The 24865-nt window shown below is 47.3% G+C and overlaps 4 protein-coding genes across 4 annotated transcripts; all 4 read right to left on the reverse strand.

Annotated features, from left to right (window-relative positions):
• Window positions 1-6702: 6702 nt before the first annotated feature.
• On the reverse strand, window positions 6703-7409 carry BJ212DRAFT_1406401 (uncharacterized protein). The gene is made up of 2 exons (XM_041337423.1): window positions 7196-7409; window positions 6703-7142 (listed from the first exon to the last, which is right to left on the reverse strand). The coding sequence occupies exons 1-2, from the start codon at window positions 7361-7363 to the stop codon at window positions 6915-6917; spliced, it is 396 nt and encodes a 131-aa protein (XP_041185444.1). The 5' UTR covers window positions 7364-7409; the 3' UTR covers window positions 6703-6914.
• An 889-nt stretch (window positions 7410-8298) lies between these two features.
• On the reverse strand, window positions 8299-10559 carry BJ212DRAFT_1471589 (kinase-like domain-containing protein). The gene is made up of 9 exons (XM_041339014.1): window positions 9975-10559; window positions 9877-9921; window positions 9512-9820; window positions 9393-9461; window positions 9153-9338; window positions 9071-9101; window positions 8979-9016; window positions 8701-8928; window positions 8299-8648 (listed from the first exon to the last, which is right to left on the reverse strand). Exons 1-9 carry the CDS (start codon window positions 10320-10322, stop codon window positions 8421-8423), a joined length of 1482 nt encoding a protein of 493 aa, XP_041185445.1. The 5' UTR covers window positions 10323-10559; the 3' UTR covers window positions 8299-8420.
• A 1530-nt stretch (window positions 10560-12089) lies between these two features.
• On the reverse strand, window positions 12090-13544 carry BJ212DRAFT_1489060 (kinase-like domain-containing protein; the record flags this gene model as incomplete). The annotated part of the gene is made up of 8 exons (XM_041341397.1): window positions 12090-12317; window positions 12371-12595; window positions 12646-12683; window positions 12736-12766; window positions 12818-13003; window positions 13057-13125; window positions 13177-13449; window positions 13497-13544. The coding sequence occupies 8 exons, from the start codon at window positions 13542-13544 to the stop codon at window positions 12090-12092; spliced, it is 1098 nt and encodes a 365-aa protein (XP_041185446.1).
• Window positions 13545-15210: 1666 nt separating this feature from the next.
• On the reverse strand, window positions 15211-15853 carry BJ212DRAFT_1306063 (uncharacterized protein; the record flags this gene model as incomplete). Its single annotated transcript, XM_041333797.1, has 2 exons — window positions 15211-15333; window positions 15671-15853. The coding sequence occupies 2 exons, from the start codon at window positions 15851-15853 to the stop codon at window positions 15211-15213; spliced, it is 306 nt and encodes a 101-aa protein (XP_041185447.1).
• Between the last annotated feature and the right edge of the window lie 9012 nt (window positions 15854-24865).

Here is a 24865-nt window from a genome sequence, read left to right on the forward strand (position 1 = left end):
TGGACTAAATAGGGTCGCAGCAAGCGTGAAGTCAAACTTGTGAATATTCCTGCTGGAAAGAGAGACTATTCAGAGTGAGTCCGATCATTTTGTTGGAGCAAACAGTGCTTGATGACGGAGCGTAGTTTAGAAGACAGCGGTGACTGGTGTGCCCGTGTACACCCCGAAGGAGCCCTATACTTTCATGACTCCGTTCGCGTATATCATTCATTACAACGTACCCTCCGTCGCTTATTGCAAGTAACAGGGTATTTACACTGACTCAAACATGCGGAATGAAACACGCCGATCTAGCATGGCCTCGTGTATCGACGAGTTGCTCGCTCTGATGGCTTCACGTTGTGGATTGCAGCTGCATAGTGGTGGCATCGAGCTCGTGGTGGAGTTGACAAGGAATCCGAATCATCATAGGGTGTGCAGGTACTATTTCGTCGATCATCCCAACCGTCTACTTTTCTGGCTTGATGAGATGCCCACGGCAAGGATCTTTGATGGAGTTCTGGGAGTCGAGAAGTGGAGCCACATCAGTGCGTCCTCTTACAGGAGTAAATATCACTGTGTTCTTGATTCTTTACATCTTCAGAGTATGCTATCCAACATCAGTACTGGCAAGTCTGTCATTGTGTGTATTCATTGTCTGGTCGTGACATTCTTCTAACAGAGTGATGGAACAGGACTTGCAGTATTAGTGTAAGATTAATCAGATTTCAGGCAACACTGCGAACTGTATCCCAGTGACAAGCTGCCAGGCCGTCAGTTACTCAAGGAACTCAAGGAAGTCGTTATGCATGCTAGCGCTGGTAATATTTCCTTCTCAGTCCACCGTGTGTCGCTGAAATGAGTTTATAGAGATTATTACAACGGACTTATCGCTGTCGCCCTTCGACGCTGATGAATTATCGAAAATTCTAGATTTGATCGATCGACTTGAAAGTAAGCGACAGGTTTATCTATGGCGGCAGAGCGATCACTGATTCTTGACACTAGATGACGTCCAGGGTGCCCATTATACATGTGTCATAGGTACGCGTCGTATTTGAATCCTGTTTTCATTTAGAGGATGATTATTCTCAGTGAGGTTCATGCGTTATTTCTGTAAGTTCCGCGCTGCAGAATACATCGCTTCTAACCTCCCAACTAGCGCGAGCTCAGTTTTTCAATTTTTGCGGACTGCCCGAAGCCCGTTTAAACGCGGACCAGTCTCTTTTCGTCAAGGAGAAAAAGTCAAAGTTTTTAGTGGCTTTGTCATGGGCCGTTAACGTCGCACTGTTCGATGCCCCGCGGTCACACATGGAAGAACTCCGACGAGTGTGGGTCGACCGGAGCATCAACTCTCCGCGCTGGAAGAACTTTAACAGCAAGCTGAGCAGTGAGTGGTCGGGCATCACAATGTATGTGCGTACTGTGAATCCTATCACTTGACACCTATTTTGCTGAATCATATCAGTCAACTGTAATGGTAGCAGTGGATGTCAGTTTCCTAGCTGTGCCTTCCGTAAATCCCCAGAATACGGGTTCGGTCACGGTTATCAGCACGTACATTTCCTTGTTTTGCATCGTCGGATCGTTGGTCGTGTCCTTGTTTCTCACTAGACAGAATCGGATGTATGGGCAGGAATCTGCCGACGCAGCGGTGAGGAAAGAACGGTGCACCGGTGATTAAATATTGCTGAAACAAAATCATCGCAGGTCGTATTCCTCACGCGCGTAACAGGATCTATATTCGGCACTAAATCACTCGCGACTGTGCACGGTCTTCCGTATGCTATGCTGCTGTGGGGGTGAGTATTTTTGTTGTTGTTGAGCCTCCGTTACTCACGTAATTCCTGTCCTTCTGCAGCATGGTGTATTTCATAATTGCGTTCTCGTACCAGGTCTTCACGTCCACGCCCATCATCACTCTCGCGACCACTGGGAGTGCATGTGGCATTGTGGCGCTTTTCACCCTGTGGCTCGTAAGCGCGGCGAGGGAATTCCATATTTTGCCGTGGTTGCAGGCGCATTTCAAAGAGAAATGTCGGATGCTTAATCGGACACGATTTGGGCCACAGCCTTGATAGTGACTCGGTCGAGTTACATTCCGAACAATCGTTCGGTGTATTATTAATATGCATATCAGACATCCCGAAATGCATTACTGCTACTTATGTTGTTAGACCTTATAATTGCACCTACATTTACACGATGATAGCGGTATTGATGATCCTGCCTGTGTTTATTCGACACTGTTGCTCGCGTCTACGATATTCCATGCCAAAATGGCCAAGGAACTTGGATAAGTATGTGCATATTGGCACAAACGATGCATGTCTCATTCATTCAACCCCGGAGACATTTTAACAACTATCGGAGTCGTATTTCGCCTGAAATGACATTCCCAAGAATGCGTACAGTACGTTAGCCAAAACTGGAGCAGAGGTAGAAAGAATCGAACATTAAATAAATCAGGGCGTCGTTCAGGAAGCACAACTCTGATGGTCGTCGAATGTGCCACGAACCGCCAAAGTCAACACATCAGGGGAGGGCTGGTAAAATTGGTCAAGATGGTAGTTATTCCATATCAGAAGATAGCCTGAGACTCTGGCATGTCGTTGAAGATGAGCAAGAATATTTCCTGTAGGAGATCTACTGAAAGTTGATGATGGATGGGAGTTCTGGATAGCTCAGGTTGACGGAGATGAGGTTGACGAGAGAAACAAGTGAATGAACGAAGGATAATATGAATGCATCGATCCCGTGCTTGAGCAGTTCCTGTCCTAGGGTAAGGGTAGCAGTGGGAAGTTGCGCTCATGACAGCGCCAGGGCCGCGTTCATAGGTTCAGTTGGGAGCGCCGGGAGGTCGTGGTCAGCAGCAGCAGGGATAGGGTTTGAGTGCACAGCACACGCGTATGGTCGAGGGCGAGTGGTATCAAGGCGATGGCAGACTCGGAGAAAGTGTGGGTGTAGTGTTCGAAAAGGTGGCTGTCATCTGCATGGTCGGCGATGAGATAGAAAGAAAAAGACGGAAGCTGCAAGAATATAATTGATATATTTCGCAATTTTAACGTAGCCGCCAACGTCCTTAAGTGGGGGTCTCCCTCCTTCCTACCGCTGTGGAGAGAGAGGCGGTCTACTAAGTAGTACCGAGTGCTACTGAGTGACTCCCTGAGAGCCGTGTCATTTTTAGAACCCATGCGTGCCAAATTATACTTACACAGCCACAACATCACTATGTAGATCCTAAACCTTGTACAGTTCGTTCTAACCTCGACACCTGGCCGAACCCCCAATACAACCCTTTTCATATCTTCTTTCTGTACGTATCAGTCAAATTTCTTTTGGCCGTTTCCACGGAGTCCACGTCTACCGCGAAAGAGAAGGGCGACACTTCTTTGATAATTCTACTGCCGCATTCTAGATTCAGTGCCATTGGAGTTGGCGGTAGTAACACTCGGATCATCACGGAAACGGGAGCTGCTGGACGACTCCAGTATTGACAGCAAGTATAGCCGGAATAAATGGGAGTGTACGACGAGAGGCACAGAGCGGCATAGTTTGTTCGGAGGCACTTTCGCCACATCCTTCGGGAAGTCCAGGCAGCCTCCGCCAAGGATCAGCTCGTACGCACCGAGCTTTTATATAGTTTGCTCAATCACTCACTTTGAAACAGGTCATTGATTAACAAAGAAAGTCCAATGGATAAATGTTCGAGTCTCAATCTTTCCCAGTTGTATAGCGGTAGTAAGTCTTTGGGTCGCCCATTAACGTTAGACGGATCGCTTTCCAGCACTCTTCACAATCCCTCGCGCAGCGATTCTCTTGATGAGAAGAGGAAGTCAAGAGAGAAGGAGAAGACGTTGGAGAAGTTGAAAGGCAAGGATGCGGATAGTCAAACACCGAAAGAGAAAAAGTCCCCGGAGGTACTGAAAAACCACGTTGCAGTGGTCCTAAGAGCCAGTCTCGAGGTCCTAGTACGTTCATGCCAGGAAAGAGTATCATTGACTGGATCGGCATCAAGGACGTGCGATACAATATTACAGCTTCTCAAAGTACTCAAGGTACGGGAAGACAAGAAGATGGTCATATTGAGATCTGTTGGCGCGGGGAGAATCCAGGCTGGCCCCTTCATGGCCCCCGATATAAACACTTGGAAGAAGAGATGAATTCATTTGGGCTGCTTATCACTCGAGATCGCAGACTCGATCTTCAATCATTCATTTGCGCTATAGATATTGTGATGACCCTCGTATGCATTTGGGTAATGGATATCTAGCGAATATCACATCCTGCGGATAACTACATTATGTACATGGAATAAATGAACTTTTCAAGGATCGTGGCATGTGTAAGGAATCAACATGACAACTCATACATGCAGGTCAGAGTTTGGATGACTCAGATGGAACCATATTGATGTATGCAGCTGATGCGATTAGTCGGTGTCGCGTTACATTCCATACCTGTTGAAGTCACATAAGCAGATGGCGCAACGAGAGCTTGCCAGAATCTCACTTCACAACGACCAGAGCGTGCCCGGCTACCAATGGCAAGTGTCGTGCTTACGATATGTAGTTTGTCGCCCCTGGCACAATGGTTCAGCAGGAATTAATCGATGTGCCATTTGAACGTACGGCACCGCTGGTGAGTGAAACACAATATTCAAAGACTGTTGTACACCGAATACGCCATAAGCGCCTGTTGAAGCTCTAAGGACGTAAATGGGCGTTGGCGAGCAGCTGCGCATCCATATTAGCTCCAGACAAAACATGAGTAGAAGAAACATGCAGTTCAATTATCATAGCCAAACAACCACCGTGCATGGTTCCACCTTCAAGTTCATTGGCCATGTCTAAGCCGGGCGCCACATGATACGTCAATGAGCAGAGCGTCTACCAGGAATCTAGGGCACCTTTATCGACGATCACCTCAAAGACGGTCCGTCCTTCGAGTTTTTCCGGCTCCTCTGCCTTAGACAATACAGATGCCTCTGCTAGTCGCATCCGGGACACGAATTCGGCTGCGAAACCTCTGAAGGGCCTGCCAGTCGAACGCAAGATGTCACGGGGGTTCAGCCGCACCATAGAGTTCAGCAATGTAAGTTTTGTCTCCGGAGAAGCATTCCCTTTCACTTGGGAAGTGTCGATATTGTTTTCTGGCTTCATCTGCATGAAAGAACCAAGTTACAAGCTGGGGTGTGTGAACTTGCCTGCTGAAAATTAACTTGGGGGCCGAGCTGTCGGTGCCAGCTGGCCTAACCCAGGGGCCGAGTAGCAATCACGATTGCATAAAAATGACCATCACATGGCAAGGACTCGAGACAAGTTAACATTCATTATCGTCCTTATCTTGCACGACTTCCACCAGAGTTCCAGAAGGTATGAAACTCGTGAAGTACGTACCAGGGTACCACAATGCTAAAAGCTCAATGTACGAAAGACTGGTTACTTGTGTTTTAAAATGACATACCTCAGTTTTCCGGTTCCCTCTCTTGCTGGTTGCGCCATACTACGGGCTCCTAAAGCATAGCATTGACTCTAATTGAAGACTGACTTCTTTAATTGTTTAATCCGTGCACAATTGTAAAGTGGACTTCGGCGATAGCACCAGCCAGCGTCATCGAGGAGCGGTAAAACACGGCGTATAGATATGATCTTGGAAGACAGCATGTTCGGAGACAGACGACAGGGTCAAACAATTAAGTTCTCTGGCATTATCAAAGCCTCATGAGATGGTATGTCAGATTGCCATACATTCAAGACTGTCTGGGGGTTACGTTCTCGTCAAGCCAAACTCGGATACCTGCGGGTACCTCCTCGTACCCATACCCGTGCAGGGGAGCCAATCACAGGTAGCCGTACCCGACCCACGATTCAAATATTCACCTGCGAGTGGTGCCTGGGTAAGCCTTACCTGTCATGGGTGACCCTAGATTGGACTTGAATATTGCCAAACATGGGGCGCCAGCTTGGGCAGAGAATAGGTGGGCGGAGGCACGATAAGGGAGAGACATGTTTAGGAAAAATAAAGCCTCCAGCTGGCTGCTTTTACGGTCATGCTTGTGGTGGATCTGTTGACACACAATGTATGTTCGAAATCCGAGTACATCTACTTACAGTGCTTTGCACGTGTTTGCATGTATTTAGTGGGTATAGGCATATGATGTACCCTCGGTGCTCTAGTGATAGCTTCTGCTTACCAGACAGATTATCTTCCCATCCCCGCATTATCTTCTCCTACATTAGCACCATGCACCATGCCACCTAGAGGCCCTACAACACCCATTCATGACAATGTCTTAGGTTCAGCCCCCTGTACCAGTGAGATCGCTGATAATCTCATTGATCCTGCCCTTTGAGATGGATATTTTATTTGTATACATTATTACTACTGACTTTCTGCTATTTTTCAGCTCCCCCCCCTTCTATCCCAATTGTCTTCGCACCCTCTCCACTTGCCACAGAAAATTCACCACCTAGCAGGAAGTCCATGTCCATCATCACACTTGCAACCACTGGGAGTCCATGCAGCATCGTAATGCTTTTCCTACTATGGTCTTAACTGCAGTGAGAGTTTTCCATCTTTTGAAGGAGTTGGTGTGGTGGCTCAAATTTTGGATTAGATGCCATTTCACACCTTGATAGGCTCAGTTACCTTTTGGTCTGTGTTTCGCTGTACCAAGTAGTCAAATTTGATCAAAGCATTGCAGAATGATGTCTACCAATTGGACAGTATATTGACTAACTCATAGAGGAGAATATATTGCATGAGGTCTGCTGTGGGAGGCCAGAACTAGTGTACATGGTACTGGTAAGTCCAGTATGTTGTGATATTACAATACAAAAGAAGTCTGCAGTTGACCCTACATTAGTTACTGTGCATCATGCTGTCTATTTGGTTGTACTGCAAATAAATTGTTGAATAAACCGGTTCAAGAATCAACAAGATCTGGACAGTGAATAAAATTCATTCCTGATCATGTCGTCAGCTCTCTCCATCAATGGATGGTCCCTTGGATCAGTTGACCAACATTGCTCGATGAACTGCCAATGCTTTTCAAGAAGCACAGGATAATGAGATTGGGAAGGCTTTTCTGACTTATGCATAGCCAAGATAACAGCAGGATCATTCAGGAGATAATAATAGGGAATCTTGTTTGTGAGGACCTAAAAGCAGAGCTTGTGACATCATCCAGAGGTCGAAATCACCCCAGACACACCTGCAGCATGATACTGCCAAAAGAAAAGATGTCACTCTGCTTGCTTGGCTGTGCTGGAGATCCATCCTCCCGCTCCAGTACAAGTAACTCGGGAGCCATCCATCGCACATTTCCTTTGAGATTCAAAGTCCAGGAAGCCTGAGAGGTGCTTATAACCTCCAAATACATCAAAGAAAGACCAAAGTCAGCAATGCAAGCAGTACCATCACCTTTGATGAGCACATTAGGCTGGAGGGGCCATCAGCAAAACCCTGATTTGGGTACAGTGCCACAGCCACACAGTGTGTCACAGGTCACATAGATTTTGTTGTAAAGGCTCTGCAGCACCACACAAGTATTGATTCTATGTAAAAATGAGTGTAATGTAGTCACAAACATGTATATAACAAGATGGTGTGCTAATAATTATGTTTTATTGAGAAATTGGGTAGTGTGCAGCACTGTACAGCACTGTACATGGGGGGACCTCACTGTGACACTGTGATTGCTGTGCAGCATTGTGCAGCACTGCACATAGGGTTAGGGTTTTGCTGATGATTGTCTCCAAGTCTGACTTGCTCATGTTTGACACATCTCTTGATCCACACTATGACTTTAGAGTTCGCCATATTTGTAACTCTTGCAGTTGTAGTTTTTTGTCATGCTACCTGCCATCCCTCTCTTATGTGTTGTTTAGTGTGTACACCCTGAAGGAGCATCATTTCCACCACATATGGTATTCATTATGATGTACCCTCAGTGTTCCATATATCACTAGTAATAAGGGTATTAATTTATGCTGACTTGTACATGCTGGAGGAACATTGGAGTGGAATGAACTTGTGTGGGCGAGTGACTTGTTCTTTTAGATTGCAGCTGAGCAGTGGCAATACCAAGCTCATTCAGACTCAAGGGGAGTTGGGTCATCTCCACCAGGTAGCCAAATATACAACTGATAGATAGGGGGGGTGCAAATGCATTGAGTATGCATTTGAAATACCTTTCAAAATTCAGTGAGTCTGTTGACAAGAGGCCAGGATTAACATACTTCAATATCAGGTAATTGGATTGTTGGAACCATTCACCAAGGATGTCGAAAAGTAAAGTTGTGCACCCAGTGTCAGTAAAGGTAAGTCTTTCACTGTGTGTATAGTCAGGGGAGTCTACATGTAATGGCATATCATGTCTCATGCTGTCTATCTGGTTGTACTGTCCACAAGAATGTTATATGCAAGGTATTCTAGAATTAACCAGAGTTGGAAAGCAAATCGAATTCATTCCTGATCACTGCATCAGCTCTCTTTGTCGATGGACGGTTCCGAGGATCAATAGACCAGCATCGTTCGATAAACTCCCAGTATTTTTCAGGGAGCACAAGATAACGAGACCGGGAAGGCTTTTCCAACCTCTGCATAGCCCAGATGATGGCAGCATCATTCCGAAGGTAATAATAGGGTGTCTTATTGGTGAGGACCTAAAGCGGAGATAATGACATCAACCAGAAGTAGGAATTACCCCAGACGCACCTGCAACATAATACCGCCGAATGAAAAGATGTCGCTCTGCTCGCTCGGCCGTCCTGGAGATCCATCCTCCATATCTGCTCCAAGTAGCTCAGGAGCCATCCATCGTACATTGCCCTTGAGGGTGGAAGTCCAGGAAGCCCGAGAGGCGCTTATGACCTCCGAATACATCAAGGAAAGACCGAAGTCAGCAACACAGGCAGTGCCATCACCATTGACGAGCACATTAGGCTGGAACTCACGTCTCAATCAAATTGGAACTATCGAGAAGTCGAACTTACCCCATTTAAGTCACCATGAATTACTCTGTTGGCATGGACTGCAAGGAATAATTATGACTCCAGGTCCAGCACTGAGAGTAAGTACCACGTACGATATCGCAGACCAGCTATGATATCCCTGAGCTGAGATTGCCATCAGTTTTTAGTCTACATGAAATACAAGGGAGGAATTACGATCTGGAATCTTCCAACGAGAGTAAGAGCCGCGCCCCCAAGCCCCAGATACTCCGACAGGTTACCATTCTCCGCCCAAGGACTGACTATCGCTAGGAATGGGCCGAAGCCATACGTATAACCATAAACGGGTAAAATATTTGGATGCTTGAGACTGGCGCATATCCTGAGTTCACGCTTTATTCTCTACAAAATGGCAACCCGTGAGTAAAAGATGCAGTCTTTTATCAAAAAACTCACTTTGATCTTTTTCGTCTTCGCTGCACCAAGTTGATCGGCAGCATAAACTTGCAATGCTTTCACCGCGACCTGCCCAATTATGAATTTTAGCTGATGGACAAACAACACCGCAAACGAACCTTGACCGATCCGCGATCAATGTGATAAGTACATTTCCAGACTTCCCCGAACCCGCCACGAGCGACAGGATACTCTCCGTCCTTTGTGATATATATTGAGAGGTCTTGGAATATTGTTTCAGCGAGATCACTAGGGTCATCATTACGAATGGGAAGGACTACGACGGTGTTGGAAGTCGAGGGAAGGAGCTCGCAGGGGTTGGGGGGTAAATGCTGCGGTCCTATTGTAGGAGAAGGTTCACACTGTGGTGATAGTGGGTCTATCTGTGGGTTATGATACACCGCAACAGGTTGAGCTGTTGCCTCAGACTGCAATAATAGCATTAATGGAGAGGTGTAAATGAACGAAGAAAAGTATCGCTGACGTTAAGTGCTAGATCAGTGAACAGTTGATTTGTAGGAGCACTGGTCTGGAACAAAATGTTAGGATGTTAAACGATAGTATGTGGGGTTAGCTGCGCACTTTATGTACTTGGGGTGGAAGCTGAATGCTAGTGCGGATGTCAGGAGGAGTGTTGCACAAGTAGATATTGGTGTTGTTTAGTGCTGTGTAAGCTAGTTGGCGCGAGTCGGGTGAGAGGATGATGGAGTAGGGAGATTGAACGTCGAATGAGGCGAGGAGCTGGCGAGACTCGAAGGCCCAGAGTCTGATAGTATCGTCATAGGAAGCACTAGCAAGGAGAGCACAATCGAAGGAAAGTGCTAGACCGTAGATGATTTTTGTGTGTCCTTCAAAGGGGACTCCAACAGTCTCCAGCGTAGATGCGTCGAACTCATAGATCATCTTTGCCACGGACTCGGAGTCATCCATAGTAAAGCTGAACACAGCTACGATGGTTTTATCGTTGGTAGTCCAGAATATTGGCGCGTATGATGTCTCCTGTACTGTATGAAAATTCCCCGCTTTGACATCCAATTTCTGTGATTGGATGTCCCATACTTCAAGGTATTTCCCCCGACACGATTTGACTGCGAGCTTCTTCGAGTCTTGCGATAACCGAACCGCGCCCACCCTGTTAATACACTTGAATGGACCAGCCACGAGTTTGCCGGTTTCCAAGCTCCATATCCGTGCTCTTTTATCGCTCGCCCCGCTCGCCAGTAGCGTGCTGTCCCCGGAGATATCGATGCAGTTGATCCTCCGTGAGTGACCTTCAAATATTCTCACGGTCCCCGTCTCAACCTCACGGACTTTGAGCTCCCTGCCCAATTTTCCACCTGCGGTGACAACCCACCGGCCATCCCTTGATACCCCTACTGCATGTATGTTCCGTTCGCAAACATCCCGTGCCTCCTTAATTTCTTTACCCGCTTCGAGGTCCCATTGACGAGTGGTCTTATCATAAGATCCACTGATCATTCGCTTGCCGTCTGGAAAGTAAGATACGGATGGAATAGCGTTTTTGTGACCCTTCAAGGTCAACACGTGTGTCAGAGTCAATCTCTTTGCTGTCGCAGCGGGCTGTCTTGATCTGGAATCCATGTCCTGTTGTTCAAACGCCGGCGAGGTTTAGATATGGGCGATGTTTTATTTGGAAGTCTGAAGTGTTCGAAGGACCGTCAGTGAGGTTTTCTCGTATGCTGGCCTGATGTTGGAAGAAAGTTATGTCGAAGGATGCCCAACTACTGGCAGCTGGTACACTTTGCCTACCAGTGCCGATCGTCAGTTCAGACTGTTTTAACGTCACCTAGAGGCTCGCAACTTGGAGGGAGGATTCATCTGATTTAATGTGCGTGCGTCTAGCAGCCTCTTCTTATATGTACTCGCTATTTCACCCCTTCGGCATCGCATCAGCGCATCACACAGCATTTCGAACCTTATAATAGTGACTACTACCTTGCTTTTCGTTATTAATTAGCGCTCAACCATGATTAGATTATCTCGGACAAATAGAAGCATACTGCAGTGCGCCCTATACCTTTGGAGTTGACATTGGTGAGATCGTAGCAACTCTTGCGCTGAGTGCATTCCCGCCAGAAGCACGAGGGGCTTTGGATGCAGCCGTCGTGGCGCAGGTATCCATTGCTGACTTGTTCATATTCTCTTGATCCGCACCACGACTTCAGATCTTAGAGCTCGCCATATCAGTAGTTCGCAGTTGTAATTTTTGTCGCGCTACACACACCCTGAAGGAGCGTTACTTCCATGGCGTGTGTCATTCATTATGATGTACCCTCGGTGTTCTATATACCTGGGTATTAATTTATACCGACTCGTACGTGCTGGAGCAATATTGGGGTGGAATAAACTTGTGTGGATGAGCTACTTGCTCTTTTAGATTGCAGCTGAGCAGTGGTGATATCGAGCTCATGTTGACACGGCTCACAGGGTTTGGGATATTGTTTTTCGCTCCACGAGATATCTACGACGCAGCTCATTTATTCAGGACATCAAGAAACTGAGCCCTGCTCTTGCAACAGTGACAATATGCCTCGATTCTTCAACATAACGAATATAAGTAAAGGCAAGTCTTTCTTTGAGTGTAGGTATTCGAAAGGGTCTGGGGGGTGAGCCTACGTTTAAAAGCATACCGTGCCTCATGCCGCCCATCCGGTCGTGTGTGAAGGAGTTCGAGAATCAACCAGATCTAGACAGCGCATCATATTCATTCCTGATCGTCACATCAGCTTCCTCCGTCGATGGACGGTCCCGAGGATCAGTAGACCAACATTGCTCGATAAACTGCCAGTGCTGTTCAGGGAGCTCAGCATAACGAAATCGGGAAGGCGTTTGTGACTTGGCTATGCAGAGTATGATGGCTGCACCATTCGAGAGGTGATAATATGGTACTTTGTTGGTGAGAACCTACGAGTGGAGCTCGTGATATCAATGAGAGGCCAAAATTAACCCAGACGTACCTGCAGCATGATATCGCCAAATGAATACATGTCGTTCTGCTCGCTCGGCCGAACTTGAGATCCATCCTCTTGCTCTACGAGCAGCTCAGGAGCCATCCATCGCATATTTCCTTTGAGTGTGGACGTCCAGGAAGCCTTGGAGGCGCTGATAACCTCCGAATACATCAAGGAAAGACCGAAGTCGGCAACACATGCAGTCCCATCACCACGGATCAACACGTTGGGCTAGAACTTACGTCTCAATTAAGTTAAAACTATCGAGAAGTGGAACTTACCCCAGTGAAGTCACCATGAATGACACTGTTAGCATGAACTGTGAGGAATATTACTACTTCAGGCTAGTACTGAGAATAACTGATGCGTACGATATTGCAGACCTGCTATGATATCCCTGAGCTGAGATTGCCATCAGTTTGTGGTCTGCACGAAATACAAAAGGGGACCTACGATCCAGAATCGTCTGACGAGATCAAGAGCCGCGCCTTCAAGCTCCAAATAGTCCGACAGGTTGCCATTCTCCGCCCAAGGACTGACTATCGCTAGGAATGGGCCGAAGCCATATGTATAGCCATAAACAGGTAGAATATTTGGATGCTTGAGGTTGGCGCATATTTTGAGTTCACGCATTATTCTCTACAAAGTAGCAACACATAAGGAAAGATGCAGTCATTCGTCAAGAAACTCACTTTGATCTTTTTCGTCTTCGCTGCGCCAGGTTGATCAGCAGCATAAACCAGCAATGCTTTCACCGCGACCTGCCCAATTATCAATTTCAGAATGATGGAAAAACAACACTGCAACCGAACTTTGGCTGGTCTGCGATTGATGTACAAGGTGCATTTCCAGATCTCCCCGAACCCGCCACGAGCAACAGGGTAATCTCCATTCTTTGCGATACATTTTGAGAGATCTTGGAATATTGTTTCAGAGATATCACTAGAGTCATCATTACGAATGGGGAGGACTGGGACGGTGTTGGAAGTCGAGGGAAGGAGCTCGCAGGGGTTGGGGGGTAAATGGGGTAGCTGTGAACCTACTGTAGAAGAGAGTATCTGCGGCGGAGGAAGAAGAGTAGGCCACTGCCACATGTCAGTAATGGCGGACCCTGCACGACAACGGGCGAAACTGACAGGGGAAGCTGGTAGAGAATGGGAAGGGAGGCTCCATTGTGCATTCGGTGGAGCCTCACTAGTGGATTGATTTGTGGCGAAAGAGAACGCGTCACACCGCAAAAACGGGATTAATTGGGTGGTATAAATGAATAAATGAAAGGGATGAGTACTTTATTGAAAGGAAGGTTTCTAAGAGCACTGATCTGCAAGAAAATGTTAACGCATAACAACAGTGGTATTCGGGGTTGGATGCACACTTAAACTTGTGGTACGGGCTGAATGCTAGCGAGGGCTTGAGGGAGAATGTTGCATAAGTAGATGTTGTTGTTGCGCCGGATGGTGTAAACTAGTTGGCACGAGTCGGGTGAGAGGATGAGGCAGTGAGGATACATAACATTGAATGAGGCGAGGAGTTGACGGGACTCGAATGCCCAAAGCTTAATGGTGTTGTCATCAGAAGCACTAGCGAGGAGAGCACAATCAAGTGAAAGTGCTAGACCGGTGATGATATGAGTGTGTCCTTCAAAGGGAGCTCTAACAGTCTCCAGCGTAGACGCGTCGAATTCATAGATCGTGTTTGGGGAGCTAGAGTGTTGAAAGCTGAATGCCGTTACGATGGTTTTGTCTTTGGTAGTCCAAAACACTGGTGTAAATGAGACATGAGCGCCACCAAATATCCCCACCTGAACATCCAGTTTTTGTGTTTGGACATCCCACACTTCAAGGTACTTTCCCCACCGCGATTTGACTGCAAGCTTCTTGGAGTCTTTCGAAAATCGGACTGCGCCAACCAAATAAATACACTGGAATGGGCCAGCCACGAGTTTGCCAGTTTCCAGGCTCCATATTCGCGCTGTTTTATCTTCTGCCCCGCTCGCCAGTAGCGTGCTGTCCCTGGAGATATCGATGCAGTTGATCTTCCGCGAGTGGCCTTCAAATGTTCTCACGATGGTCCCCGTCTCACAGACTTTGAGCTCCCCAGATCCGTCACCTCCACTTGCCGCAGTGACAACATATCAACCATCCCTTGATATCTCCACAGCATGTACATCCTGGTCATAAACATCCCGCGCTTCTTCAATTTCTTTTCCCGCTTCTAGGTCCCATTGACGAGTGGTCTTATCGCTCGACCCGCTGATCATTCGCTTCCCGTCTGGAAAGTAGGATATAGATGACATATAGTCTTTGTGACCCTCCAAGGTCAACACGGGTATCAGAGCCAACTTCTTTGCTGCCGCAGTGGGCTGTCGCAATCTGGAAATCATGTCCTGTTTCTCTGTCAGAGGTTGACAAGTACGTGTAAGGCTGTTGTTTGGAAGGATTCGAAAGACCGTTGGTGAGGCTTTCTCGTATCCTGTGGCCTGTCGTTAATAGTAATTTCGAAGGATACCCAACTACTGGCAGCTGATACACTTCGCCTGCCGAAGCTGTTCGTCAGTTCGTCAGCGCAGAAAGTTCAAACTGTTTTCATGTTACCTGGAGGCTCGTAAACACTCGATTGAATGTGTGCGTCTGGCAAACCCTTGCTAACACAACCCTTCGCACCTGTACGGCATTACACAGCTTTGACTTTTAACGTTACCGCTGCAACCCCGCTGTCTCCGTTTAATCATATCCATGGCCATTTCCGTTGCTGGGGTCCATCATCTGATCCCACCTAGCCTGACCTGCAGAGTGGCCAATGAGCACAAGTTAAGTGGCAATCGTGTGCGTCTTCTCGTTATGAGCTCAGAGCCTTAGCTCAACGCTCAACCATAATTGGACTATCCCGGACAAATGCCAGAGCCATGCTGCAGTTGACCGTTTAGTACGTGTCAGATAATCCGGTTCTAAAACAACTTCCACATACCCCTTGACAGAGTCTCACCAGTAACACAGAGTCCTTTACAAAATTTTACCAGTTCTTATTAGCTGGGGGTATTACAGTAGTTTGAATCGATGAGCATTTTGATGTTATTATGGGTCCTGCCATTGACTATGATACCACATATTTGACTACGCCTGTTGTGCTCTGTGAGTTTCTCTCGTGTCCTCAACTTCTCTGCTCACAACATCATGTCACGTAACGATGATCGAAGGCTCATGAAAAGCTTGCGAGTGTTTTTGAAAGCAAGTTCAGATATCTTGTCTTTCTGCTACGACTCATTCATAATCTGTTTCACGTCCTTCTGTGATCATATCTACGTACTGATGTCGCAGTTCCGATCCATTCACGCAGGCGGACATCTTTCGCCACTACCAAGGTCTGCGTCTTGTTCATCCGTCCCACCATCCATGCCCCTCCATTGTCCTCTGCTTGTGTCCTGCAGCCACCTCCTGTAGCTCTAGTCAACTCCCAGAGCCGGAGCTCTGCTGAGTTCCAGTTATACATATCCTCTGAGGTGATACGATATGATAAATCAATCCACAAGTCTTGTATTTGGCCTGAAATCTAGCATTGTGGTGATCACAGCAAGCTCGACATCAACAAGTACAAGGTTTCGATGGATTATGTTTCTAGAGTATGCTGTCGAGCGTCAATACTGGCAAGTCGACAGTGTGTGTATTCCACAGGCCGCTAAAAGGAAGGTGCACAGGTTATTATCGCGGACGTGTCGCCCTCGCCTTTCGATGATGATGAATATTCCAAAATTCTCGACTTGGTTGGCAGATTTCAAGGCAAGCAGAATATTCCTTCATCACGGCAGAAGCATTAGTGATTCTCGAAACTAAACAATAGAGAGAATAGGGGCGGCACCCCCCCATTCTGTCTCGTTTCCTCCAGGGTTTGATTTTTTTCAGCCAGGTTTTGGTATTTCAGTAAGTTGTTATTCCGTGATGCAACGTCTCTAGGCTTATTCCTTCAGTATTTACAGATTCCCAAGTACCGATCAGTCCGTTTACGTCCAGGAGCACAGGCATAAGCTGATCAGCTCTTTTATGGACATTCAACGCCACATTGTTTGGGACCCCATAGTAACATGTACATGAGCGAGCTCCGACGACGATGGGTCGACTGTGATATCGACTCTGGGTGCTGGGAGAAGTTTCAATGGTTGAGCATCGTGATGCATGTCATGATTCTTGCTATTCGATTTCGACCTTGGCTCAATCCTGTCAGCCAAACCCTGCTAGCCTTTTATGTATAGCGGTACCTTCCGTCAATATGATAGGAGTCACATCCAGTCCCGGTGATATGTTTCCATATTTCGCATTGGGTGGCGTCCTTGTTTTATTTGAACAGACCAAATCATCTTTATGAGCAGAGATCTGAACAGTACATCGGATCATGGCATCGGTGATCCAAAACTAAAGTTTTGCAGATAACTCCGCAGGACATGCGGCACGCACCCAGACACAGGCCGGGGATCTGCGCAGACTTGTACCCAGACCGGTAATTTCAGAGACGTCCTCGACTGTCCATGCCCTTCCGTGTGCTATGCTGTTGTGAGGGTGACTGTACATTGAGGGTCCTTCTTGGCTTATTGAAACCCGGTTCTCCTGCAACATGGTGTATTCCATACTTGCATTCTCTTGCCAGGTCTTCACATCCACGTCTACTATCACACTTACAACCACTGGGAGTGCTCGATCGAGCAGATGCGGCGTTGTGGCGTTGGTTTATACTATACGCAGCAAGGGACTTCCATGCTTTGACATGGCTAACATGCTGTCGCGGTTCGCGGTTCGGTGCTTGCAGAGTCAAATGTCGGATACGGTCGACTCGGCTCAGTCAACTTCTGATCGGTACTGGTAAATACTGGTAGGTAGTAGTAGCAGTAGCACACATAGGCTACAGCCTAAATTTCAGTTATGGTGTTGTGTACATCAATAGGGTAGTCCTGCCTAGTTCATTATACCCGGTCTTGCCATGAGGTCTGCAGTCGAATCACTGAATGACTATTTCATGAAGCAAACCGACAACTTGAAGGTTGTGATTAAGTTTAATTAAATAGAGTTACTGCCAGATGCCTCGGGTGTTTTATTTTGTGTGCCTCGTGTCCTCAACTTGTCTGCTAACAACACTATGTCGCGCAACTATGACAGCGGGCTCATACACCGCATGCGAGCGTTTCTGAAGGTGTTGTTCAGAAATCTCGCTTTCCCGCTGCGACTTGTACATCATCTATGTCGCACCCTTCTGCGGTTATACTACGATTCATGTAGCATCGCATCCAGGCGCCGATTCCAGTCCATTCATACAGACGGACACCCAGAGCGAGTTGCTGGCTCCAGCCAGCTTACAATGCTTCCTCCTCCGAGCAACCATCAGCTGCAGGTCTCATCATTGCCAGGGCCTGCTTCCTGTTCATCCGGCTCACTGTTGCCGACCCACGCCCCTCCGTCATTCTCTAATTGTGTGCTGCAGTCATCTTCTGCAGCTCCAGCCAACTCACAGAACCAGAGCTCCCCCGAGTTTGAGCCATTCGTGCCCTCCGATGTAATACGGTACGACAAAGTCCCATCAATGTGAGTTGTCGTTCCCCAACTTTCGACTGCAATCCAGTATTGATTTGATCACAGAAACCCCGACACCAACAAATACGAGTTTATTGATCCTCTAGAGAGAAATTTTTTAGAGTGAGTGCTGCCTTCTTTTTGATCGAAATAAGTAAAAATGGGGCGCAGTGCATATCAGCAAGTAGGTGGAAACTGGCGTGCCTGTATACACCCAGAAGGAGCGCTCTATTTTCATGACCCCACGCGCGTATGTCATTATTACCGAAATATGAAGAAGACTTGGACTCTTACTGCTAGTAACAGGGTATTTATACGGACTCGAACTTGCAGAGCGAAGGTCGCCGGTGCAAAATGGACTCATATGTGAATGAGGTACTCGCTCTTATGCCCCCTGGGTTAAAGCTGGATTGCGACAAGATCGAGCTTGTGGTGCAGTTGGTATGGAACCGGGGGACTGGAGTGGGAATTTGCAGATACTATTTGATTGACCACAACAAGCATCTACTTTTCTGGCTCCATAAGCTACCTACAGTAAAACTCTATTGTGGAGTTCAGGGCGTCGAAAAGCTGAGCCATATCAGTGCGCCCTCTACAGTGGATAATCGTCGTGTTTTGATGACTCGTGTTTCCAGAGTATGCTGTTGAACATCAGTACTGGCAAGTCTGTCATTGTGTGTATTGTGCTTTTATTTGTGAAATCCTCTCACGAAGTGACGGAATAGAAAACGCAAGATTAATGTAGGGTTAATCAGGTCCTTCCTAGGCAACACTGCGAGATGTATCCCAATGAAAATCTACCATGCCCTCAGTTGCTCAAGGAACTCAAAGAAGTTGTCGTACATGCTAGCGCTGGTGAGAATTTCTCTTTGACTCCACGCACGAGTCGCTGAAAGGAGTGTGCAGAGACCATAACGACAGACGTGTCGCTCTCGCCCTTTGACGGTGATGAATTATCGAAAATTCTGGACTTGATTGACCAACTTGGAGGCAAGCGAAAGGTTTCTTTAGTGGCATTGCTGATTCTCCAAATTAGAGAATGTTGGTGGCGCTTATTCTATCTGTGTCATTGGTAAGTATCATCATGTCCATATTGCCCCAGGAGGTGACTGTCTAGTAGCCAGGTTTATGCGGTATTTCAGTAAGTCGCGCGTTCCGCAATACATTCCCTCTAAGCTTCCTACCAGCCCGAGCTAAATTCTTCAACTTCTGTGGGCTCCCTTCTGCCCGTCTGGATGCGGACCAGACCGTTTACAAAAAGAAGAACCAGAACAAGCTCATCTTAGTTCTTTCATGGGCCTTCAATGCTGCAATGTTCGGGGCTCCGCAGTCACATATGGAAGAACTCCGACGAGTATGGGTCGACCGCAGTATCAATTCTCCGCGCTGGAAGCATTTTAACAGCAAGCTGAGTAGTGAATGGTCAAGCATCACAATATATGTGCGTGCCACGATTCTCGCTGTTCGGCTCTTTGTTTACTTAATCATGCCAGTCAACTGTGATGGTCGCCGTGGACGTCAGCTTTCTGGCCGTGCCTTCCGTCAGTCCCCAGGATTCAGGTTCGGTCACAATTATTAGCACTTATCTTTCCATTTTTTGCATCGTTGGATCGTTGGTCGTGTCCTTGTTTCTCACTAGACAGAGTCGGATGTATGGGCAGGAATCTGCCGACACAGCGGTGAGCAAAGAATGGCGCATCGATTGTCGCATATTCTTACAACAAAATGCTGCAGGTTCAATTCCTCAAGAAGATGACAGGGTCCGCATTCGGCACCAAAGCTGTAGCAACCGTACATAGTCTTCCGTATGCTATGCTGTTGTGGGGGTGAGTGCTTTGCTATTGTATTCTTCTTGGCTCACGGAAGTCACGTTATTCTGCAGCATGCTGTATTTCATGCTTGCGTTCTCTTACCAAGTCTTCACGTCTACGCCCACCTTGACGCTCGCGACCAGTGGGAGCGCATGCGGCCTTGTGGCGCTGTTTACGCTGTGGCTCATATACGCGGCGAGGGATTTCCATGTGTCGACACGATTGCTTGTGTGGCTCCGAGCTTCCATTTGCAAAGCAAGAAGTGAAACCCGGACACAGCCAGATACAGCCTGATACAGCTCAGTTAATTTCCAATTCGTGATTTGGTGTACTATTTATATGATGTGGAATTATATATAGATCCCGGCGTACAGGATGCTACGTGTCCAGTGTACGATGTTACGCGTTAGGTTTGAATCAGTGAGAAAATCATATATTCAGGCAGGCTCGGGCTCACAGGTCAGGACATTACAGTGCCAGTCAGCTCTGGCCTAGAATCAACAGCCGCCCAACATCATAGATCTCCCGTTCGATATCAAAGTTTGACGGCTATCGGAGTCTTATTGTGGAAAATGTTCATTTGAATACGTACCATTTCAGTCGATTGTGAGACTTGCAAGCTTCAGCATCGTGAGGCAGGCACACTATCCAGGATGCATAGCCTTATGTAGCCAAGGCTGCCAACTGGTATTTAATTTCGCACAATCTCCAGGTCTCAACTAATCCATATAGTCGCACGTGTCCACCCGATGCCATTACATACTTCGACATCGTTGTATTTGTGTCGAAGAACAATGAGCTTCATAAATCAGCCGCTAGCGGCTTTAAAGATTTAGGGGGAAATCTCTTTATGTGCATAATAAACGCGCGGAATTTGGGAAGGCGCAGCTGACATGCAAAAGCGTGTACTCGGAGGTGTTAAGGAGACCCAGACAGGCGGTTACGCAGTAGAATGTAACCTTGCAGCGAGAGTGGGGTGCTTTCGAAAATACTACCGTCGGCGGGCCCACGATATTACGTTGCTCAAACGCGCCCGAATAGTACCTTGGCCATTTCGTTCTCGAGGAAGTTTGCCCAGTAAATGTGCTGCGAGCCTGGACACGGCGCGGGCAATCTCGTGGGTAGTCCGTTCGAGAGTTTTGATGATTATTGGACGTAGTTTGATTCTCGCAACTAGAAGAGGAGAGCACTGGTGTGGTAAGCTATTAATATCACAACTATCTTGAGAATCAGATGAGTATCGGGTTGTCACGGGACACATGTCAGAGATACGGTCATACTACACAGTATTCCAGCGTTCTGAAGGATGAAAAAGAATCGTGACCGTTTGAGAATGATAAAAGAAAAATGTTCGTCCCTCTGAAAAACACACGAGCCACGTCCAAAGGGAATGCAGTATGGCTCGCCACTATTTGAAGCACAGTCAGAAAATAGAGTAAGCTCGGGAGCTTGATAGAAAAAGTATTGGTGACTCCATCGCCTTGATCAGCGGAAGGGACGTGACGTGGAAGTTTGAAGACTGCTCAGCAGGAGCAATCTCCTAAATATGATATTCTGAAATTCAAGAATTCACATGAACCGTCCAAGTTTGGGATAGTACCACGCATTTCTCGAACAATCACGATTGTTCAAAGTTTCTTTGTCCTTCTTTGGGTGCTAAAAATAATACTCAGAAACAAAGGGCACCGATTTGGTCCACAGCTGCTGCCTCGGCGCTCAGCCGCTACACAGGCCGCGGCGCAGGCGTGGAAGTGCTTTTTTATTTGCTCTCTGTGCCGAAAGCCGACCGACTGTGAAAGGTACCAGAGAAAAGGTGCTATGGCTGCCAGCTGGAGCATGTAAGTTCGAACGTGGTACAGGCAAGACTTGACATACAGATGAATCTCGATATTAATGGCGACAGAATGGCACATGGGCAGCGCGTGTGCTGGAGCACATAATATGCCTAGCCTGAAGCTTCATGGAGAAGCTATGTACATAACAGCGTGTAACGGATGCCTCGCATAAGTAATATTGTTGGAGGCAGATCCGATCTCCTCGAGATTGGTGTGGTAATATATCGTTCTACTGCCTGATGTCTGGCTCGCTGAATTTTGAATACGGCCACATCGCAGGGGGCATATTAAACATCAATGCATGGGTTTAATCAAGTGTTCCTTTGGTAAAGCGCACCGCTCTCGATCTTTCGCCCCCTCAGCTCCATCTGGCCACAGGTGGCCATGTTGCTGGATTTGGTAGTCTTCGGAAGACTTCCGTATCGGTGGCAAGTTCATCTGGATCAACAGTGAATGATCTAAGCGTATCTTTGGCGCCTGTGTGCAAAATAGACAAGCTTCATGCATAATATGTTAGATTATAATGCACGTAGGATAGGTTGTTCGCTATGCAGAGTGTAGTGTATACCGGGAGTGTGGAATTGAAATAAGAGGAACAGCTAAAAGTATTTCCGCAAAGGAGGCTTTCCACCAAACTCCGCGAATATGTTGTCATATTCCCACGCCGAAGCAACAAGGTAACACGATAACTCAGTGCACAATTTCAATGCCCGCTCCCACACATTGGAATTCAGGACCTTCGGAAGTCTGTAGCTTTTACTCTTCCTCCTCCTCGACGATAGCAATTATTATCTCTCATCTGCTGTTTTATGCAGACTATTTCTCCTCCGAATTCTTCGCGGGGATCGCCTTCACGTCGCGGTCGCTCTCCGCGAACGCCTGCACAAAGCAGCGCCCCACGCTCCTCAGACGCCTTACCGACCGAATTTTCGAATAAACAGCCTGCTACATTCACTTCTTGTCTGTCAATTCCGGTAGAAGGTGCAGTCCCTATAGACACACAGGAGGAAATTCTTTCTCCTTCACAGCCCAGAGTATCACAGCAGAGCGCATCCAGTAGCACCAAACGCGCCCCACGTAAATCCAAGACACATGCTCTGGCTGCCCTGCAGAACCACGTGACATCACTGGATAATGATGATGTGACACAGCAGGAATCTACCGACAATTTTTCTGGAGATGGCACTCCCATCTCTGTCTCACCCACGTTAGACTTATCTACAGTCAAAACATCGAGCCCCCGAACGCAGCCCATGCGCTCCAAACCCCGTCCGTTTGGATTAGAAGACTGCCTAGTTTTTTACCCGACGTCAGATGAGTTCAAAGACCCTATGGCTTACATCCGCTCCATCTCAGAAAAGGCGAAAAATTATGGCATCTGCAAAATCATCCCTCCTGTTGGTTGGAAGATGCCCTGTGTTACAGATAGCGAGGTTTGTATATTTTTTCTCCGTGACATAGTGATGTTCGTTACGACGATGGCTCTAATAAATTATGTATCAGACATTTCGTTTCAAGACTCGGCTGCAACGCCTTAACTCTATCGAGGCCTCATCTCGTGCAAAGGTCAATTTTTTGGAGCAGCTCTACCGTTTTCATAAACAACAAGGCAATCCTCGTGTGTCTGTGCCCACCATCAACCACAAGCCCCTAGACCTGTGGTTACTCCGCAAAGAGGTCCAGAAACTCGGTGGCTACGAGGCAGTGCGTGATCCTCCATTATAGCGTAGCTAGTGCCTGAATAGTCTCATAGGTGACTAAAAACAAGAAATGGGGGGACCTCGGGGCGCTCCTCGGTTACCGTGGCATCCCTGGACTATCTACGCAGATTAAGAACTCTTATACAAGAGTTATCTTGCCTTATGAGCATTTCTGCGACTGTGTTCGGAATTCACCAACCCTGTCCACATCTCCGGCTGCAGCGCGCGATCCGCAACTGAAGACTCATATGAACATCCAGACTGCCACACATCCTTTGACATTTCCTCGCGAGCGTGGTTCTCCACCATCCAGCCCGCTTACTTCTACATCTAGCCCATTATCAGAACCCCCTGATGACGGTGATTATAAGGAACGTAGCGGGCCTCGACCCGAGAGCACCGCTGTGAAACGTGGAGCAAGAGTATCATCTCAAGAAATGACTCGTAAGCTAGTCAATGCACCCGGTTAGTCAATATCTAACCATGAATACCGCCCAGCCACGAGGAAGTCTCTGGATGTTCTCAGTCGGTTATCTCCGGTGTCAGCTTCACCTCAGCCCGACGACGAGTACAAGCGCACCTTAGAAGTACGTATCATTGCACCCATCCCTTTTGATGAACTCACTCTTGTTCAGCTTTCTTGTGAAATTTGCCAGAAGAAGAATCAGGACGAAAAAATGCTGCTATGTGATGGGTGTGATTGTGGTATGTTTACTTTATACTTAAAATATGCGCGCGTTTAATTTTGTTGCCACAGGATTTCACATCTTTTGTCTCGACCCCCCTTTGGCCACTATTCCGAAAGGGCAGTGGTTTTGCCACATCTGTCTTTTTGGCACCGGTGGCGATTTCGGCTTTGATGAGGGCGAGGAACACAGTCTCTCGAGTTTCCAGGCGCGCGATCTTGAGTTCCGCAGAAGATGGTGGACCTCTCATCCTCCACCGTCTCCATCGGCCGCGGATCTCGATGACCCTACGGTGAATTACGTCGGAAGCACGCTGATATCTGAGTATGATGTGGAGAATGAATTTTGGCGCCTTGTACAATCACCGAATGAAACTGTGGAAATTGAGTATGGTGCTGATGTACATTCGACTACGCATGGCAGGTGAGAGGATTTTTTGGATTTTTTCACCGTTCAAATGAGTGCTGACAATTTTTTTTGCCTCCTCCAGTGCCATGCCCACCCTGGAGACCCATCCACTGGAGCCGGCCTCGAAGGACCCGTGGAATCTGAACAATATGCCTATTCTCCCAGATTCCCTTCTCAGATACATCAAGTCTGATATTTCTGGTATGACTGTCCCTTGGACATACGTTGGCATGGTCTTTTCGACATTTTGTTGGCACAACGAGGTGCGTCCGTCTTGATACGTTTCAGTTATAAGTACTGATCGCTGATCTATCTACGCTACGACAGGATCATTATACCTATAGCATCAACTTCAGTACGTAGTGTCCTATTGCAACAGGCTACTTTTTCTGATCGCTCCCCCTAGTGCATTGGGGTGAAACAAAGACCTGGTATGGTATCCCAGGAGAAGACGCAGAAAAGTTCGAGGCCGCCATCAAGAGTGAGGCGCCTGACCTATTTGAGGC

This window comes from Suillus subaureus (genome assembly GCF_016647635.1).
Source record: "Suillus subaureus strain MN1 chromosome Unknown BJ212scaffold_224, whole genome shotgun sequence".
NCBI classification, from domain to species: domain Eukaryota; kingdom Fungi; phylum Basidiomycota; class Agaricomycetes; order Boletales; family Suillaceae; genus Suillus; species Suillus subaureus.

What these genes read in the sequence shown, in the direction of transcription:
- BJ212DRAFT_1406401 (XM_041337423.1), bottom strand. Translation starts at nt 7,363, where the DNA reads ATGTATTTGGAGGTTATAAGCACCTCTCAGGCTTCCTGGACTTTGAAT. An exon ending in TTGGCAGTATCATGCTGCAG is followed by an intron (nt 7,143 to 7,195) that starts GTGTGTCTGGGG and finishes CTCTGCTTTTAG; the next exon opens with GTCCTCACAAACAAGATTCC.
- BJ212DRAFT_1471589 (XM_041339014.1), bottom strand. Translation starts at nt 10,322, where the DNA reads ATGGATGACTCCGAGTCCGTGGCAAAGATGATCTATGAGTTCGACGCA. An exon ending in TTGATCGCGGATCGGTCAAG is followed by an intron (nt 9,462 to 9,511) that starts GTTCGTTTGCGG and finishes ATAATTGGGCAG; the next exon opens with GTCGCGGTGAAAGCATTGCA. An exon ending in CGAAGACGAAAAAGATCAAA is followed by an intron (nt 9,339 to 9,392) that starts GTGAGTTTTTTG and finishes GCCATTTTGTAG; the next exon opens with AGAATAAAGCGTGAACTCAG.